The sequence below is a fragment of the Myotis daubentonii genome, chromosome 6, assembly GCF_963259705.1.
Source record: "Myotis daubentonii chromosome 6, mMyoDau2.1, whole genome shotgun sequence".
Classification (NCBI taxonomy): Eukaryota; Metazoa; Chordata; class Mammalia; order Chiroptera; family Vespertilionidae; genus Myotis; species Myotis daubentonii.
The window spans coordinates 74204122-74222993 of record NC_081845.1 but is presented as its reverse complement, the minus strand read 5'-3'; the positions used below and the strand labels follow the sequence as shown (position 1 = coordinate 74222993).

General features: G+C 42.7%; 2 protein-coding genes across 19 annotated transcripts in view; one reads left to right on the top strand and one right to left on the bottom strand.

Annotated features, from left to right (window-relative positions):
• The window catches only part of DST (dystonin), a 440752-nt gene extending 431547 nt beyond the window's left edge, over positions 1–9205 (bottom strand). For all 13 annotated transcript variants that reach the window (XM_059701312.1, XM_059701317.1, XM_059701314.1 and 10 more), the window contains exons 1-2: positions 9010–9205; positions 8400–8434 (exon numbers count right to left, since the gene is read on the bottom strand). In XM_059701312.1, coding sequence (XP_059557295.1) covers positions 8400–8434; positions 9010–9190 — 216 coding nt within the window. In that variant the 5' untranslated portion in view covers positions 9191–9205. The remainder of the gene's footprint in view (positions 1–8399; positions 8435–9009) is intronic.
• The window catches only part of BEND6 (BEN domain containing 6), a 52076-nt gene continuing 42263 nt past the window's right edge, over positions 9060–18872 (top strand). For 2 of the 6 annotated variants that reach the window (XM_059701340.1, XM_059701341.1), the window contains exon 1: positions 9486–10047. The gene's annotated coding sequence lies outside the window, so the exon portion shown is untranslated. Of the gene's footprint in view, positions 9192–9473; positions 10048–18872 lie in introns of those variants that run through there. The other 4 variants (XM_059701342.1, XM_059701344.1, XM_059701345.1 and 1 more) reach the window with 4 other exon arrangements.

Here is an 18872-nt window from a genome sequence, read left to right as displayed (position 1 = left end):
CCCAGCAAAGCTATCATTCAGAATTGAAGGTCAGATAAAGAGCTTCACAGATAAGAAAAAGCTAAAGGAGTTCATCACCACCAAACCAGTATTATATGAAATGGTGAAAGGTATCCTTTAAGAAGTGGAAGAAGAAGAAAAAGGTAAAAATAAAAATTATGAATAACAAATACATATCTATCAACAATGAATCTAAAAATCAAGTGAATAAATAACCTGATCAACAGAATAAACTGGTGAATATAATAGAATCAGGGCATAGAAAGAGAGTGGACTGACAATTCTCGGGGGGGAAAGGGGTGTGGGGGTACGGGAAGAGTCTGGACAAAAATCGTACACCTATGGATGAGGACAGTGCAGGGCACGGGGGGAGGTAAGGGCAGAGGGTGGGATGGGAACTGGGTGGAGGGGAGCTATGGGGGAAAAAGAGGAACAACTGTAATAATCTGAACAATAAAGATTTAATTAAAAAAAACTCAAATGCCAAAACTATAAAAACCTAAAAAAAAAAAAAAAAAGACTGATATACTTGTTTTAGAAATTTAGAAATCACAGAGGAGCCTAAGTGACTTTATTTATTTTTTAAATGTAAGCTTTCTGAAAGACAGGGTTTTGTTGTGTGTGTCTATTTTTTTCTTTCAGAGAGGGAGAGGGAGAGACAGAAACATCAATGATAAGAGAGAATCATTGATCAACTGCCTCCTGCACACCCACACTGGGGATCGAGCCCGCAACCCAGGTGCATTGACCGGGAATCGAACCGTGACCTCCTGGTTCATAGGTCGATGCTCAACCACTGAGTCACGATGGTGGGGCTTAAGTGACTTTAAATAGCAGTAGCAGCAGAAGCTCGGTTATAAAGGTGAGGAGTGAATGAGAGATGAGGAATAGGAGGTGACAAATAAAAGCCTTTTTCAGGAAACTTCTCTTGCCAAGAGAAGAGCTGATGGTATAGAAAGGTTCGTATTGTGGTTTTCAAAAGGAAGCATGTATGACATTTATATATAAGGGAAAGGAGCCCACAGAGAGGGCACAATGGCAGATAAATGAGGAACAACTGTAATAATAGAGGACTAATGGAACATCATCCCCCAAGAGATGAAAAAAAATTTTTTTCACAACATAAGCATAAACTATTAGCACAGAGGACAAATGAATTTTCCATTGGACTTGGGGGGAAGTTTAAGATGCCGTTTAGTTTTTAGGGTCACGAAATGTATGGTGCTGTTACCTGATGGCACTGATGTTCACTGTGAGTTAAGAGACAAGGGTCACTGGCTGAGGGTGGAGAAGTAGGCTAGAGGATCTGAGGAGGGTGTAAACATTTAGACTAATTCTTGTGCAACAGGAATTTTCAAGGAAGAAGTTCAAATATAGACACATTTCAAATACTTTATAAAAATGTAAAGTATTTCAAAGCTGATAGAAATGGCCTTGTACATAATGAAATACCTGAAAAATTATTATACTTTGCAGGAGGATTTGTAATGAACACTGAACATATGAGCAAGTTGTCACAAATCCCTGGACATATGCTGTTTTCAGTCAAAATAAAACCCAGTGATGCTTGTGTGTTGGACCTGTAAAACATGGTTTCCTGCCAAAGCGCAGCCTCGGGTGACCAGAAAGACCCACAGTGAGTCATGTTCCCAGGCCCTCTACACTACAGCAGAGGCCACGACTCTGCATTTTCCTTCAGAGTGGAAAAAAGAGTGACCAGGCTGTCTTGCCACAGTGCTAGAAAAGAAGTAGGCAAATTTTGCTTCTCTTGGAAGAGCTCATCTGATGACAGGAAAGTGATATGACTTTGGGTGGTGGCAGACAGTGCAACATACAGATCTTGTAATGTGGAAATCCATATCTGAGACCTATATGATCCAATTAACCAATGTCACCCCAATAAACTTAATTTTTAAAAAGGGGCTCATAGCAGGTACCCTCAAATCAAATGTTATGTCAAAGGCTTTTGTCAACTGTCAAGTAGTATACAAAAATTATTTTTATTGTAGTTGGAACCTACTTATGCAATATCAAGAACCCTTTATTCTAATCATATTGGTGTATTCTGAGCTCTGAAAACAGACATGCCTTCCTAAATCTGTGTTTATTTTCATGCCATTCTGCCGGCCTGGGGGTGTTGCTCTCATTCTCTCTTTGTCTAGCTAGAACTACCCAAACCCATGCTTCAGCATAAACATCACCTCTTCTCGGAAGCCTTCTCTGATCGCACCGGCTAGAAGCAATTATTTCATCAGAACTATTCCAACCATTCCTATTGCACATGTAATTTGTTGCTTTGTACTTAAGCTAGTTATATTTTTATCTTTGTCTGCCTTATGCTCCTAGAAGGCAGGAATCATGTTTTACAAACGCCTTTTTAGCATGGTGCTTTTGCACATATCAGAAACGTGGCCTGAAACTTCTGGAAGGTGCTTCAGAGATCATCTTCATGTTACCAGTAAGGATACCAAACAGAAGTCTTGGAGACACTAAGAGACTTGACCAAAATCACAGTTAGTTAACAGCAGGGCTGGAACCCAAAATCAGGATTTTTGGACTCGATTCCTGTATTCCTTTCATTAAGCCAATACCTGTCTTTGTCAGCCTGGTTATATTTTGTAATCCAAATCTCAAAAGGAGTCATTGTTGAACCTTATCGTTAGACAAAGAGTCAAACTTCTCTGGAAAAGCTTTTATTTCAACATTCATCTAACGCATTTAATTCGTTTGGATGCATGAAAATAAGTGTTTTTCCCCCTTCTTTTGTTTATTCCTTCCAGCATTCTGTTTTGTCACTACGTAGCTAAAGGGCAAATTATATGGTAGTGGTGACCCTGGTGTAATAAACCTCTGTGAATAGGGTGGATGTTATACAAATATATTGGCTGTACTTATACACCTCGGCCTCTAATGTTCTCGTCACATTTGTGAGTCATAGTTGGAAAGAGCACAGCAGTTCAGTTACCGTAACAGAAGAAACCAGTAACTATAAAATTTCAGCACTGATATTGGGAGTGACCTAGAACTAATCATCAAGGGCATGGTCTATACCTCAGACCCTTTGTTAGCCCTGTATCTAACATCGAACCTGGTATGTAATTTTTTTTTTTAAAGTGTTTATTGTGAAAATAATTGAGTGACGCTAAATGAACACTATATGTGTAGAGTTCAAATTACAACTAATTTAATTAGCACAAATTAATTTAGACCTGAAATTTAACTCTAGGAAAAGAATTTGTAAAGATAACCTAATGGTAAAAGATAAGTAAATGACAAACTCTCATTTTTTTCTAATCCATTAAATTAAGTAATTTGTAATGAAAGTATAAATGTAATGAGAAGCTGTGAAATGTGGTTATTTCACTGAGCATTCTACCATGGTGTGGTACAGGGACACTGGGAATATAATGAGGCCAACAGGGTTTGTGTGGACCATCCTTTTAAGAGAATGTGAATAAACACTGAAAGTCCTAAAGCAGTTGCCTATTCAGCTTTGTAAGAAATGTCCATTAAAAATGCACTCAACTTAGCTTCTCTCTTTCATTAAGAATTTCAGCCCTAGCTGGTTTGGTTCAGTGGATGGAGCGTCAGCCTGCGGACTGAAGGGTCCGGAGTTTGATTCCAGTCAAGGGCACATGCCCGGGTTGTGGGCTCAATCCCCAGTAGGGGACATGCCGGAGGCAGCCAACCAATGATTCTCTCTCATCATTGATGTTTCTCTCTCTTTCTCCCTCTCCCTTCCTCTCTAAAATAAAATTTTAAAAAAATTTTTTTAAAGAATTTCAGGCATATCAGTCTCTTAGCTGTGAGTGGCAGTTAAACACTACGGGCAGACCAAACGTGGCCAGGGAATTCTTGTCTTACTCAGTCCTTATCTTGCTATGTGACTCTACAGGAATTGCTTAACTTGAGTTAACTCTTTGGGTTCCTTTACCTGAAATGGGAAGTGAAGACATTTACTCAAATCCTGATAGACATAAAACACACTCTTCTCCCCACTTCAATGAAACAAGGCTTCCCTTATTCTGCTGAGCTGATGAATAGGGATCGTTTACCACTGCTCACTCTGGGTATTCTCAAAGGGCCTTATCATTGTCTTCAGTCCACTGAAGTACTCCCAAGACTCTTTCTCGTAACCTAATGGTACCTCAAGTACCCGTATCACTTTCTGAAAATTCCTTAGAATCAGGATAGTCACTGCCTGATTTTCGCCACAAGAATCTAGAGTAACAGTTAACCATTGTATAATGTCACAGCACAAAACATTATAAATCCTGAGGAAAAGGGCGCTTCTTAGATACAGAATGAACTTTTGGTTTCTAGACTGAGTCCTACATCAGTGTGCATTCACTTCTCTTCATTAGCAATTTAGGACTTAATTAAATCACTGTACAACTTCTTTCTCTGCATACACAAAACCCATATTTCTATTGATCTAATTGGCTTTTTTATCTGTCAATGAATTAGGGTTATACTTGCTGGATGGATTAATAATCTCACATTCTCATATGTTAATTATTAAAATTTAGAGGATTATTAAAAAGCGAGTAAAGACAAGTTTGCAAGTAAGTGAAAATAAAAAAGGGTTGGTGGTGGTTATGGTTCCAAAACATCTTATCAGCATCTATATTATTTATTTCTAGCTTCCAGAAGAAGAACCTGAGTTGGAGAAATGTGTTTATTCAATGTAGTGAAGAGTTCATCTACATTGTAGCACCTGTCAGAATTTCCTTCCTTTTTAAGGCTGAATAATATTCCATTAGATGGATATGCCATGTTTTGTTTACAATTTATCCATTGATGGACACTTGGGTTGTTTCCACCTCTTGGCAATTCAGAATAATGCTGCTATCAACATGGGTGTGCAAATATCTCTTTGAGACTGTACTTAGTTTAGGAGCTGTTTGCATACAGCTCTTTCTCTTACAGAATTCAAAGCAGTTATTTTCAAATCAGTCTCCTTGAGTTCTGAGTGAGCACAGTGAATATGATGGAGACCCTACCCAGCCCTGGCTGATGCTGGATATCTTACCTAACCTGCCCACGGGGGGTTTCTAGGATTATCTCCACTTAATTGATGAGGGAACTGAGGCATAGAGAGAAACTCATCCCAGATCACACATTAAGGAACCCGCTGGAGCTCCTCAGAGGAGAGAGATGTGGCTTTCTTCCCTGCTGCAGAACTTCCCCAAAGCAAACCAGTGCCATCATTTTCCTCCCTGGAGAAGTATTTCTCTATCTGGGAAGGAGCATCCTGAAATTTCCCGCCCAATGGGACTCCTTGCTGGGCATGTGGGTAGCAGAAGCAATATCCTCTGCCAAGTAAAGCAGTAAAGTGCTAACTGAACTTCTTCCATGAGTTCAAGGGCTTTCCCAAAGCTTTTTTCCATTTCAAATGAGTCAGCAGATCCTAAACTCATTTTCCTCACTTGAACACTACGGAAATGTTGAACGTGAATGATCTACTTACTGAGATTGGAATGAGGAACAAAAAGACACTGAATTCTTACTTCAATATGATTATGACTTGTCAGAAAATGAAAAGTTTCTTTGATCATTAATTATTCTGCAGCAACTACTGCTAAAAGGCAATAAGAATATCATTCAAATTTTTAATACCCAAAAACTTCAGAGGTATTTCTCAATGAGAACATTCCACAGGAATAGCATTCTAATAGAAAGGGAAAAGGAAAAAAAAATCCCTACGTTACCTTTTAGGGAAAATGTTTTATTTGTGGTAAACATAAAACAGTGATGAAATATGACATTCTCATGCAACAGAATCTCAGGATTTTCACTTATAAAATAACATTCTTAGAGTAGTTTATCGGTGGAACTTGGTACAAAAAGGAACACGGTAGCCCATCAACAAATTAAGCTAATTTTGCATTTGATTTTCTGAGGAGAAAAAAAAAATTAACCAAATCTACTTTATTATAATTAGTGACTCACATTTTTAATACAAACTCCAATTTTTTAAAAGCCTAGAAAGATCAAATAAGAGATTCAGCAAATGTTGGATTCTGAGCAATGTCCTGAGAATGTGCATTTTTATTTTCTGCCCAACTCTGAGAGTTCTATTTGTCCAGTTATGGGAACTGCCACCCCTGAAGAATTTTTCATTCATTCAATAAATATTTCTTAAGAACCCACTCTACCAGGCAGGGGGGGATACACCCCTACACAAGAGAGATATGGTCCATGCCCTCAAGGAGCTCACAGTTAGCAGATTGAACAAATATGAAGTCCCCACAGGATGTCAGACTGTGCCAGTATTCTTGTGAAACAAGTTAAGGCATTAAACAACTGGTCCTAGCATTCCTAACTAAATGCAAGATTGGGACAAATACTTAGTTAACTGCAAGATAACTAACCAAGACACAGTTCTATTTCATTTTTTTCTATTTGTGCTTTAGCTGAAATACCTGATGGCAAATACAATAACCCATATCAGGCCTAGCTGGTTTGGCTCAGTGGACTGAAGGGTCCCAGGTTAGATTCCAGTCAACGGCACATGCCCGGGTTGCAGGCTCGATCCCCAGTAGGGGGCAAGCAGGAGGCAGCTGATCAATGATTTTCTCTCATCATTGATGTTTCTCTCTATCCCTCTCCCTTCTTCTCTAAAATCAATAAAAATATATTTAAAATAAATAGGAGTCTTAAAAAAAACCGTAACAGGATTATTATTCTTGTTCTATCACTTACTTGAATGGAACTGTATATATCTTTTTAAAATCAAAATCCTAAATTTTCTATTAAATTAATTCTATTAAATTAATTAGATATTCAAGTGTTGCTTCATGATAGACACCGTTTATGTTGTTTCCCATAAACTTGAATTAATTAAGACTTTAAAACTTGCAGATTTTTATGTTTACACATTTTTTAATTCAGTTTTACAAAATGTAATAATACCTAACCAGTATTGAATGCCTACTAAGAGCTAAGTGGATTTTTTCTTTTTTAAAAAATACTTCAAAAAATGTTTTTATGATTTTTAGAGAGAGAGGAAGGGAGAGGGAGAGAGGGAAACATCAATGAGAGAGATAAATCGATTGGCTGTCTCCTGTCCGCCCCCTACTGGGGATTAAGCCTGAAACCCAGGCTTGTGCCCAGACCAGGAATCAAACCAGGTACCTCTTGGCTCATGGATCTATGCTCAACCACTGAGCCACACCAGCAGGGCTAAGTGGGGTTTCTCACATAATTACTTGGAAACCCAAAATCTTCCTCCTACAACCCTGTCAGTACTATTAGGCCTATTTTACAGATGGGGAAACTGAGGTGCTGAGAAACTAAGAGAGTTTCCCAGCACCACACTGCTAGTTAGTGTAAAGCCAGGAATGCGCTGTCAGATTATCTGATTGGTTAATTTAGTCTCTTAAGTATCCTAAATTGAGCACAGCGTTCTCACCCTCCAGGGCTACTTGCAGTAGAATTGCTCTTTGGGCATTAGAATGCTGTTATAATAATGCAGTTAAAGCTTTCGAACAACCAGAGTCCAATAAAACACCTAGGGTGCAATAAAACATCTGATTAACTAGTGAAATGAGATGTGAAATAACTTCTCAGGGAAATGACAAGTAAATGGAGGGTGTGTGACTATGAAGTTTGCTAAGATGAATAAACCAGAACAAGCAGTGAGGCCAGGAACCTCCAAGCCTGGCTGTGTGAAACGCTCCGAAAATAAAGGGGGAAATCTCTCACACTAAGTGAGGTTGGCCTGGAAACTCATAAAGAAATGCTGGGGGGGCGGGGGGGGGGGGCGTGGAGCTGATGTTTTTGTTTTGTTTTGTTTCCTTCCATCTTCAGTGGAGCTGGTGCTGCAGGGGTCCCACCCACTCTCTGCACCTTCCACCTGCTCACGGAGGGACAATCCACATTTTGAGAGTAGGGGCTAGCATACAGGACCTGATAAAGCCCGATCACTACCACCATCACTTTGCAAAAACCATCAGATAGCCCCGAGAAAGCATGGAGAGCTTTACCAGTGAATAGCAATGTAAACCCGAAAGTCTCAAATGAAATGTATAGGGACCAAATTGCTCTGCACTAACTTCCTAAAAGCTCTTCTCTGGATATCTGAGCCAACAACCCCAGCTGACAGCACCCAGGAAGCTTCCACAGGCAAATTACAGATTGTAAGGGACGCTGAGAGCCACCCCGAGGCTAAGTTTTGTAAGGTCTGCAATGCTTTTAGAAGCTGTCTTTCCCCCTCGTGTCCAGCGGCTCCACTACACACAAAATTTGCTAAAACTGTTGGCTGGGCACTACTTCGGTTGGGGGCAGCATGCCCGCCATGCAATGCCCTACCGGTTTCTTAACACGCATATGATTAATATTGGTACTCTGGAAAGAGAACTTCTTCTGACCTTGAGCGTGCGCGCTAAATAAATTACCTCAGAACGAAAGTGGTGAGATCTCATAACAGCATCTGGGGAAAAAAAGAGAAAAATGAGACTTCATTGAACTCCCTGTTCTTCACCTGCTGAATAACTGATGACTTACCTGGGCGCGAGGGGCTAGGGGGGGGGGGGTACGACGAGGGGTCGGGAAGGCACATTCCCGACGCCTCGAATTCAGTGGGGGCATCCTGTAGGGCGGGGAGGTTACTAGGCCATCCGTCTCTAGCTGATTTCAACATGAGAAGTTTCAGGGAAAGTTCTGGGGGAGTTGGGGAGCCGGAAACTCTCCATGAAGAAAGCGATGGATGGGTGAAGGGAGGCTGCCGCAGCACCAGACTCCGCTCCGGTTACCCTCGGGGGCTTTAGCAAACTGACACTAAGAATCTACGTCCATGCCTCTCCTCCCAGCACTCGGCATCGCGGTGCTTTGCCCAGCCCAGGAGATTGGAGGAAGGGGGCGAGGGCAACACGGGCGAGGGGCGTTAAATGCATAGGCGTCCTCAGCCTGGGGAGTGGGCAATGATGGAGCGAAGGGCAGTGGCGCAAAAGCGAGCGAGCCGCGCGTCACTCTCCAAACGGGCTGAAGAAACGCGGCGTGTCTTACCTCTGCTCCTGGAACGACCCGAAAAGACCGATTTCATCGGATGCCTCCCTTTCTGGAGCTTGCGGTGCCAGCAGCAGAAGAAGACGATGGTGGCGATGGTGCCTAGCAGAAGCAACAAGAGGAAGAGGGCGCATTGGATGCTGTAGGGTCTCAGCAAGACCAGGAAAGCCGCGGCGATCATGGTGCGGGCGAGGCGGGGGCCGCTGGGCGGCGGGGCTGGAGGGCGGCGGCACAGGCACCCGCGCTGGGCGCACGCCGAAGCGGCGGGCACGGGCGAGCGCGGATCAGCGCGTCATGCCCGGCGCACGCGGCCCCGCGCCCGGCCCAATGGCTGCGCGCCCCGCGCTAAGCGACGGATCCAGGGCTGCGGGGAGCGCTGGCCATGACTCAGCAGACAGCGACCAGGCTGGGACTTGGCGGCGGAGAGCCTCTCTCCTCCCGCCCCAGGCGCCTCCGCCCCCGTCCATGCGCAGCCCCCAGGCGCAGCCCCGCCGGGACGCGGCGGGCGGGGAGGAGCAGCGCTGCCGCCTTGGCCACCTGGGCCCGGTGCATCGTCTGACGGCCGCCGCCAGCCTCGGCATCCCCAAGACGGGCGCACGTGGGTCGGGGCGGGGACGCTGCGCCGGGCTGCGGCCGCGGCGGCCCGCGGGGGGCGGGAATGGGGCGCCGTGGCGGGGGCTCGCCTGATGACATCACAGCCGGGCTGCGGCAGCGCGGGCGCGCGGACATGGCTGCAGCGGCTGCGGCGGCCGCGGGCTGCGCTCGGGCCTGAGCGCCCAGCGCCCTCCTGTGGGGCCGCCCGCCGGCCCGCGCCGTCCGAGAGTGCACCAGCCAGGGGCCTCGAAGCTCCCCGTCGCTTGGGGCCTCCGCCTGTCCAGCCTCCCTTGGCCTAATTTCAGGGAGCCTGGCGTCAGGGGGCGCCAAGGAGCCAGGGGGGAAACCGCAAGGCGCGGAGGGAGCCTCCAGGCGGTGCTGCCCCCTACCCTCCCGTCTCCCCGCTCCCCGCCCCGATGTTGGGGCTTTGGAAGATGCTGCCGGGTGAGCTATTGCTTGCGGGAGGGAGGGTTCCTCGCACGCTCAAGCGTGAACACCGGGAAGGGCCTTCCCTGGGAATTGGGGTCCTCCAAGAACGGGAGGCCCACCTGTCTCCACCCCCTTCTACCTGGGAGCGCTCCCCAGTTGAACGCTCCGATCCGCAGACGTGAACGGCTCCACCACCCAAACTTGGTGCAATTTCCGCAACCGAGAAATGGGCACCTTAGAGCCTCTTGGTATCCTTGCGTTTACCGTAAAATCTGACTCATTTGATGCATTTGCACGGGAGGGGCAATTTCAGATTTAGGGAACTGGCAGATGAAAGAAGTTGGGATTGGCTGGTAAATATTTGGAGAAAATTTTTAGGGAATGTGAAGAAATAATGATCTGTCACACAAAGTGCACACATTACCTCTTCTCTCCCTCTTGCCCCTCCCATTTTTTTCAAAACCAACCAAAAGTATATTGTAGTTGGTGGCTGAGAGAGATTTTTCAGTGGGCGCTGATGCAGTGCCAACGCAGAAGGTATGGCGGGTGTGCTGCACTGCGCCTTCCCGGGCACGGCCACCGCCACCCGGCCAGAAAGCCTCCGCTGCTGCCGCAGTCTGCGGTCTGCGGCATCCCGCTGCCCTGGCCCACCGGCAGGCCCGGTGCGGTACCCCGCGCGGCTTTTGCTGCTCCCAAGGCAGTGCTGTGTGGAGCTGAGTTTTGTTTGTTTTATTTACTTGCATAAGAAAGCAGTGATTATAATGGCACGGTAACACATTACTGCATTTGTGGTGTTTCTAATAACTGCTAAGGTGGACTCTTCGGAATATTTAAGAGGCGGAAGGAATTGTGTCATAAAAAAAAAAGTAATTTGTAAAATTCTGAAAAGCCAAGAATCCGTGACAATGCTTAGGTTTTGTTATTTGCTTGAAGGATCTCAATATCGCTGTTTCCTAATGATACAAAATCAATTGTCCATCTCTGCATAAAAGCTTAACCATTGATGTTCTTTTCCATTTAACATATTACCGTGTGTAAGCATTAAAGGGAACTCAAAAAGGCATTGCCTAATGCATGTCTTAAATGCCAGATTCATAAACGTGGGAAACAATGGATGAAGTTTTTTTACTTACGACTTGTTTCCAAAAACAAAATGAACATTGAAGTTGTTGATATACTGCACCTCAGTTGGGGGTTGCGGGACCTCGCTCGCAGAGGCGGTATAAGGTGGGAATGTTGAATGGCAGAGTGTAGGCTGCACAAGTCCCGAGAGGCTTCCTAGGCACCTGGGACACCGGCTGACAGGTAGCACTGCATCATGTGCACTTTTCTGAAAGGTTTCTTGATACTGCAGCCCACTGCAGTGAGAGACTGCATTCCTGTCCATTGTGTAGGGGTTACTGAAGAGAATCCCGAGAGCCTGAAATGTGTGGCACATCAGGAAAGGAAGAATTCTTTACTGTCTGGACGCACAGTGGCCTAGTGGAGTAATTTAAAACAAAGCTGAATTAACTTTCTGCAAACATTGGGAGACACGACTGAGAACTTAGGAAGGTCATCTTTACTTTATACCTCTCAGTAGCTAAAATTCGTGAGTCATCTGAAATGGCCCAAATATCTTTGAAACAATTCTAAGACCACAAACACAGCACACTAACCAGTTTGCCCCAGACTCTGCACTTTTACAACAAAAAGCAACTAAATAGCAATTATGGTTTTCTGAGCTATTACTTTAGCACAATTGCTATCATCCTGAGTCTCGCTGCAGCCATTTATAAGTTTCACATGCACACAAGAACATCATTTATCTCTTTTGGCAGGCAAATGCTTAACTGCCGTGCGGTAGGGTTATAGATATTTCTTTTTAGATGCATTCATTTCTGTTCTTTCCATTTGTTACCTCAAGGATACTAATAATAAGCAAACCAAATCATTAAAATAATTTAGTATTTAGGTTCTATTGTTATTTTCTGATTTGTTTGTTGCTAATTTATCACTTCCTTCTCCAAATAATGTCATGTTATTAATTGCTTCTTTCTGTGCGTTTCTGTGATGCCTGGTGCATTGTGGAATTCAATAAATATTGAATCAACTAATCAATCCTTTTTGGAAGTTAATTTAGTAGAAGTCATACCTTTTCTTTCTGCCAGGTTTTCATTTTAAAAGAATAATTGACATTTTATTGAAGTCACAAAAATTTAATGTTTTGGGATAGAGATGGAGGAGGAAGGCTTTTGACCAAATCTTTCATCCCAAGAAATGAAAAATCAAAATGGAAAAGTATATATAATTTTTTTGACTTTTTTTGATATTAAATTAGCACTATCACCCAAAAGAAGACGGTGAGTTGGGGAAAATAACAGAGAGTTTCATACCAGGTGTGTAGAAGATGATCTATTGAGAACAACACAAGGAACCAAAAGGAAATTAAAATATTAACTTTATTGAGGGTAAAGTCAGACTGAAGAACATGGCTTAGACCCAAGGCCAAAATGGAGCACCTTACTCCTTTTCCCCTGACTCAGCATGCCCCACCCCCTCAGTCATAGCTGAAGAGCTATAGTTGACCCTTTAATAACACAGGTTTGAACTGTGAGGGTCCACTTATACCTGAAATTTAAAAAAATAAATACTGAAAATGTATTTTATCTTTGATTTTCTTAACATTTTCATCTCTTTAGCTTACTTTACTGTAAGAATACAGTATATAATACATATAACATACAAAAGATGAGTTAATAAACTATGTCATTGGTAAGGCTTCCAGTCAACAGTAGGCTATTTGCAATTAAGTTTGGGGGGATTTGAAAGTTATACGCAGATTTTCAATCGTCAGCTCCCTTAACCCCCACGTTGTTCAGGTGTCAAATGTATAGTGCTTCCAGCACTAGAGCAGGAACAACCCTACTTGTACTCCTTCCCTGAAGACCAGAGGCTGAGAGGGGCCTGACACTCCAATCCACAAGGCATTCTGCATGAGTGAGCAAGAAATAGGACCATTAGTAGCTAGCAGGCCTTCCCCAGTTTTTCTCATCAAAGAGTCATTCCACCTCCCACAGGTAAGAGTAAGGGGCTTTAATAAGATGGCAGATGTTATCTGCAGGACTTCCCTAGAAGTAGGAAATTGTGGCACAAACACCAAACTTACGGATCAGGAAGAAGAAAAGTAACCACCCTAAACTGTGTAATGACCAACTGAGAAAAGTGGCTGGGGGCGGGGGGGGGGGGTGGTAAATATGACAAGTTTTGAGCTAGAGTGGAGGAAGAGTTTTGAAGGGGGAGATGACAAACTTTGTTTTAGACCCATTGAGGTGGAGGGTGTCAGAAGAAGATCCATGTGAAATTATGCTGTAAGCTCATGTGGGTGGAGAGGTCAGAACCAGAGATAGGAGTCAACAGAAATTATAGTGAAGTCACGGAAATGGATGAAATGACTAAGGAAGAGAAACTAGAACGAACTGGAATCAGAACTTTGGAGACTGCTGCTTCCATTTGTGGACTGGAGAAAGAGAGCAGAAGGCAAGACCCTGGAGGCCAAGTGGAGGGGGGGTTCCAATTTAGTGGCTAACTGGAACAGTTGCCCAAGTGGGAGGTTAAGGAGGATGAGGACTGTGGGCTGGTGACTAGGAGACCTCCAAAAACCTTCCAGAGAACTGACTCATTATAGTGGGAGAGGCTAAAACCAGACTAATGGGTAGAAGAGGAGGAGGTAGGTGAACAGAGGAGAGCTGTTGTCCACAATCTTTGGAGAAATTTAACTCTAAAAGGGCTGAGTAGAAATGCAATTAAAGCCTGGATAAAGGCTAATAAAGATCCCTTTGTCAGACAGGAGTTCCTGAACAAGCTTCTAGGGGCGTGGACACAGCAGTAGGAGAGAAACTGAGAGGTGGAGAGAAGTTGAGAGGAAAAGAGAGAGGAGAAGAGGGCATTCCCCTGGGCATGTGTGGGTTAGCTATTTGTCTTAACAAACTTCGAGTCCCCCAGACTGGTTCTTTCTGCTCCCAGGCTACTTAGGACTCTGCAGAATTAAAATTGACTCTGACTAGTTATGATGGATCCCTGCCCATGGTCTCTTCCCCATCTGCCCTGGCTACTGATAGACACGGGGGTGGGGAACGTCCGGCCTGAGGTTGTTATAAGACCCATGAAATCATTGGTCTGGCCCTGCCGAGGCATTAGGGGTGAGTTAATTAAATGTTTGACCAAATAGAACAGGCTAATTTTTCGGTTGATAATTTTGTATGGCCCTCAAATGATGTTATAAACATCCAGATGGCCCTTGGCAGAAAAAAGGTTCCCCACCCCTGGCACTAGGAGAAGGATTTTGAAGGGAAGATAAGGAATACCTTGGAATATAATCCAGATCGTCTGTAAGCTTTTATTACAAACCTATATGGAAGTGAGTAAATTACCCAACTGGTGATCACACAAGGGCATTACATTGATATATCACCTCCTCGAAAACAGAAAGTTTATGTACAAATGACTCTAGCAATAAATTATTAGAAGTAAATCATACTGATTTGGGGCTGGTAATCTACTTGTTCCTAGGTGAAGTTTTTTACTCTCAGAATTAAGTGATATGAAAGAAATTAAGAAGAATCTGAGGAGATGTGTTATATGGCCTGTTTATTTCCAAATGGTTTTTCATGACATACATGTTATTGTATTGAAAGGAAAAGAAACTACATTATTTGGAAGAACCCACATTATCTAATGTACCCTTGGAGATGATTTTTTTCAACTACCAGAATCAGGAGAGGCATCATGTGGATGGGTCACTATTTTCTTTTTAAAATTTGAATTTTTGAAGGAAAAACAATTGTTATTTGCAGTAATAGCAAATATTATTTTCAGCAAATATTTCTTGGGAAGGGCCTTTTTATTCATTTTACTGTAATGAAAACCTTAAAAATAATTTAAAGACATCATTGTAAGAGAAAATATTTCAAATGGAATCATCCCAAATTGTTCTTTTAACATTTTAGAAATTTTAGAGCCTAACTTAGGATTGTTGTACTTTGGGGTGTAGAACCCATGATGATGCTATAGAGGGAAATGTTGTGTGGAGTGTTTCTGTGCAATGTGTGTGTGTGTGTGTGTGTGTGTGTGTGTGTGTGTGAACATTGCAGACTTCTCAAAAGAGTCTGCGTTTGAGAGTTTAAAATGTCAATATAATTGAATTCATCTACCCCATAATGCTTTGCAGACAGTTTTTGGAAAGTGGTCATTTATTATCCACAGAATAGAATAGAATTCATTTATATAGTTTCCACATTGAGTGTAGAATTAGTCATGCAGCAAAATACTGAGTCATTTGGCCAGAAAATTTACTCATAGTTGTCTGAGCTGCCAATGGAAAATTTGAGAGCTGTTCATAAATCAAATGATAAAGCTCTTAGAGTTATAAATCACAGAGCAGCACTGTTCATTATTATTCAGATAGTGTAAAACAGTTCCACCATTTCTAAGAATGGGCAATTTACAAAGCAAGTTTGAAAGTGAACTTATTGCCTTCTAGATCCACGATTAGGATTTCCATACAAGTTACAAACATTTCTACATTCTTAAATGAAAAAAGAAAATAAAAGTAAGGTGGTGGGTTAAAGTTGCACAGTAATTATGTTAGAATATGAGATGGATAGCCCTAGCTGATTTGGCTCAATGGATAGAGCGTCAGCCTGCAGACCAAAGGGTCCTGGGTTCCATTCTGGTCAAGGGCACGTATCTTGGTTGCAGGCTCTTCCCTGGTCTGAGGCCCTAGTTGGGGCTCATGCAGGAGACAACCAATGTGTTTCTCTCATATCAATGTTTCTCTCTCTCTTCCACTCTCTATAAAAATCAATGGAAAAATATCTCTGGGTGAAGGGTTAACAAACAAAAAAAGAATATGAGATCAATAAAATCTTGACTAACTAATGTTTATGAATTAAATCTAGATCGTCTTAATAAAATAACAGCAACATTTAATAGTAAATTTCCTTCATTTCTTACAATAATTTTTGTAGAACTTTTGCATTAAATATTTTATGCTAATAGATTTGTATGCTAGTTCATTAGTGTGCTGATAACCTGAAAGAATAATGTCGCTATGAGAGCAGAGTGTACCAGGAGAACAGAGAATTGCGACCAGTAACCGATGATTAGTAAAACATGTTTCAATAATACACAGTTCCAGAGGTTATTGAATTTATCCAAATGTAATAACATCCTATGGATCTAGTAGCCCCAAGAAAGAAACACTAAATTGAAATATAGTAAATTTTATATTTCAAAGAAAAAAGCCAAAAACGTAAAGCCTGTTATTGCTGGTCCTATTTATGCTATAGGAGTTCTGAACCTGGAATTCATAGCCAGGTTTCTAGGAACCTGAAATTATCTGTAAAAATATGAGCCTTTTTTGGAGGGACATGATCCATAGTTTTCATCAGGTTCTTAAGGAGAGAAGGAGAGAGAGAGAGAGAGAGAGAGAGAGAGAGAGAGAGAGAAATCATCAAACCATACAAATCCATACAGATACCAAGGCTTCTGCAACATCAAATCATTCTCTCAATCCATCAACATTAGCATCACCTAGGTGCTTCCTCTAAGACTGGAGAAGTGTCTTGAGCACTGTCAGTCAAGGATAAGCAGAGGAAACCACGGACTCTTGGCCTGTATAAGTTCAGGGGCATCTCCCAAATTCACGTGAGTGCTGTTCATCCTAAGACTAAGTAGATAGGTGTTTTGTGAGTTAGTCCTCTTGCAACTTTAAACAGATTGGGAGAGAGACAAGTGAGTTGGGGTGATGGTTCTGACCCTGGAAGGGAAGACTGTGTAAACTAACTAGGACCACTTCCATAGACTTCTGTCACAAGAAGGACTCATTTGATTCCCAAATTGCCTTTAGGCCAGTTAAGTATTCCAATTTATGTCTAAATGTTTTGGTTAAGCCCATTCTGGGCCAAAAATACTAGTTCTAAAATTTAGCCTTGAGTTCAGAGTCTGTAAGGGTATCCATGCTCTTACAGCTTAGAAGAGAGGTAGAAGGACTTAGTATCAGGCTCCTGAAAATAATGCTAGATGTCCCGGTAATGTAGCACCCACTCTTCCTAAATCCTGCCCCAAGCCATAGCTTAGGAGGCTTTTCAACATTCAGCCTCCTGTGGAGACCTGGTAGCTGGGGCCGTCAATCAGTCAGGATAATTTCACATTTACCAAGTGCTCAGCTCCATAGACCCATTATCTCCAGCTTCCCACAACTGCAATACTGTGAACCTTGACTCCCACCACCATGTTCTTAGAACACTAGGTCTGAGATCACATTCTCATTGCTGTGTGAGAATGTCCTATTGCTGTGACCATATTCTCTCACATCATGGGCTGGTTATTTCATCATGTGACTTTCTCACTCCAGTGGACAGGTCAAGTTTCCAGGGGGCCCTGATCTCTCATTCTGCCTAGTTTTATTTTTTTCCCCCAAGTTCCCTTTTGACCCTCTAGGCTGTGCAGGGCTTAGTGGCACAATACTCATGCATTCCACTGCAGTTTATAAACACCCCACCCACCCCCACATGTTAGATCTAAACTTGTATGAGGGGAATCTGGGTCTTTTTGCTTCAGTTAATAATTTAAAAACGATTAATAAGTTAATATGTCATTAACATACCCAACATATCAACTCACAATGGGGGACTATTCTCATCATTTCACAGATGTGGAAAGAGTCACAGAAATTTAACATAGGTCGTAAGTATTGGTTCTAAGATTGTGGTTCCAGACAGTTTGATTCTAGAGCCTGTGTTTGTCACCACTTATGTGACCCTGACTCATCTATATATATAAAAGCCTAATATGTAAAGTGTCCCTTTGGGAGTTTGACTGACGGGAGTTTGACCGCTCGCTGTGATGTGTGTTGACCACCAGGGGGCAGCATGGAATGAAGGGAGGCCCCGGCTGGCCGGCAGCAGGCAGCCAGGGAAATGAGGCCCTGGCCAGCAGCCAACAGCCGCTAGGGACCCTATCCATGCACGAATTTCATGCACTGGACCTCTAGTCATCTAATATATTTGGAAGAGAGACTGGAAGACTATCTTGAACTATCTACTAGTATATAGCAAGATTTTACCTTTACCAATAAATAAATAAATAAATAATAGGATTTCACTAAGCTTTCTATCCTTTGGTAGAAGGTCAAGTTTACCCTTCCCCTCTTCCTATGAATAGGATGTACATTTGCCTGAAGTTGTATCTCACCCTGGCTGTTTGAACAACTTCTCAGCTATAGAATCACTGGCTTACAACATTGACCCAAAGTGCCACTGCTGTTGAGTCTCCTGTCTTTGACGTGCCTGAACCTTGAGGTTGGCTTGCACACTGTCAGTTCAGTGTATCCTCCTTGGTTTATAACACTCTGGGTTTCAGCAGGATTAAATAGATCCATTCCATTTTTGCCGGGAGCCGGTCCATCCTTGCTGCTTCAAAGACCTGGCATATATGGCATACTGTTCTTAATATGTTTGCTCACCTTCTTGGCACTATGTGTTTTAACCAAGGTCACCTCTCCGAGAAAGGTTGAATCCCCAGGTAGGGATTTCCCCCTGGAGTTAGGGAGGGAATAAAACCTCTTAACTAAGTGCCAGGCGGGTAATTAATCATTTTAACTACGAACAATCATGCTTAAGCTACATAATCTTTACTCCCTGGAATGGAGATAAGAAACGCCCTATCCTATCAATAGAGATTGATAGGATTGGAATCAACTGGTATAAATACAGATGTAACAAGACAGAAACAGACAGAACTTAGAACACAGAACTTACAAGAGAGAACCTACAGACAAAACCTACACAGAACCTACA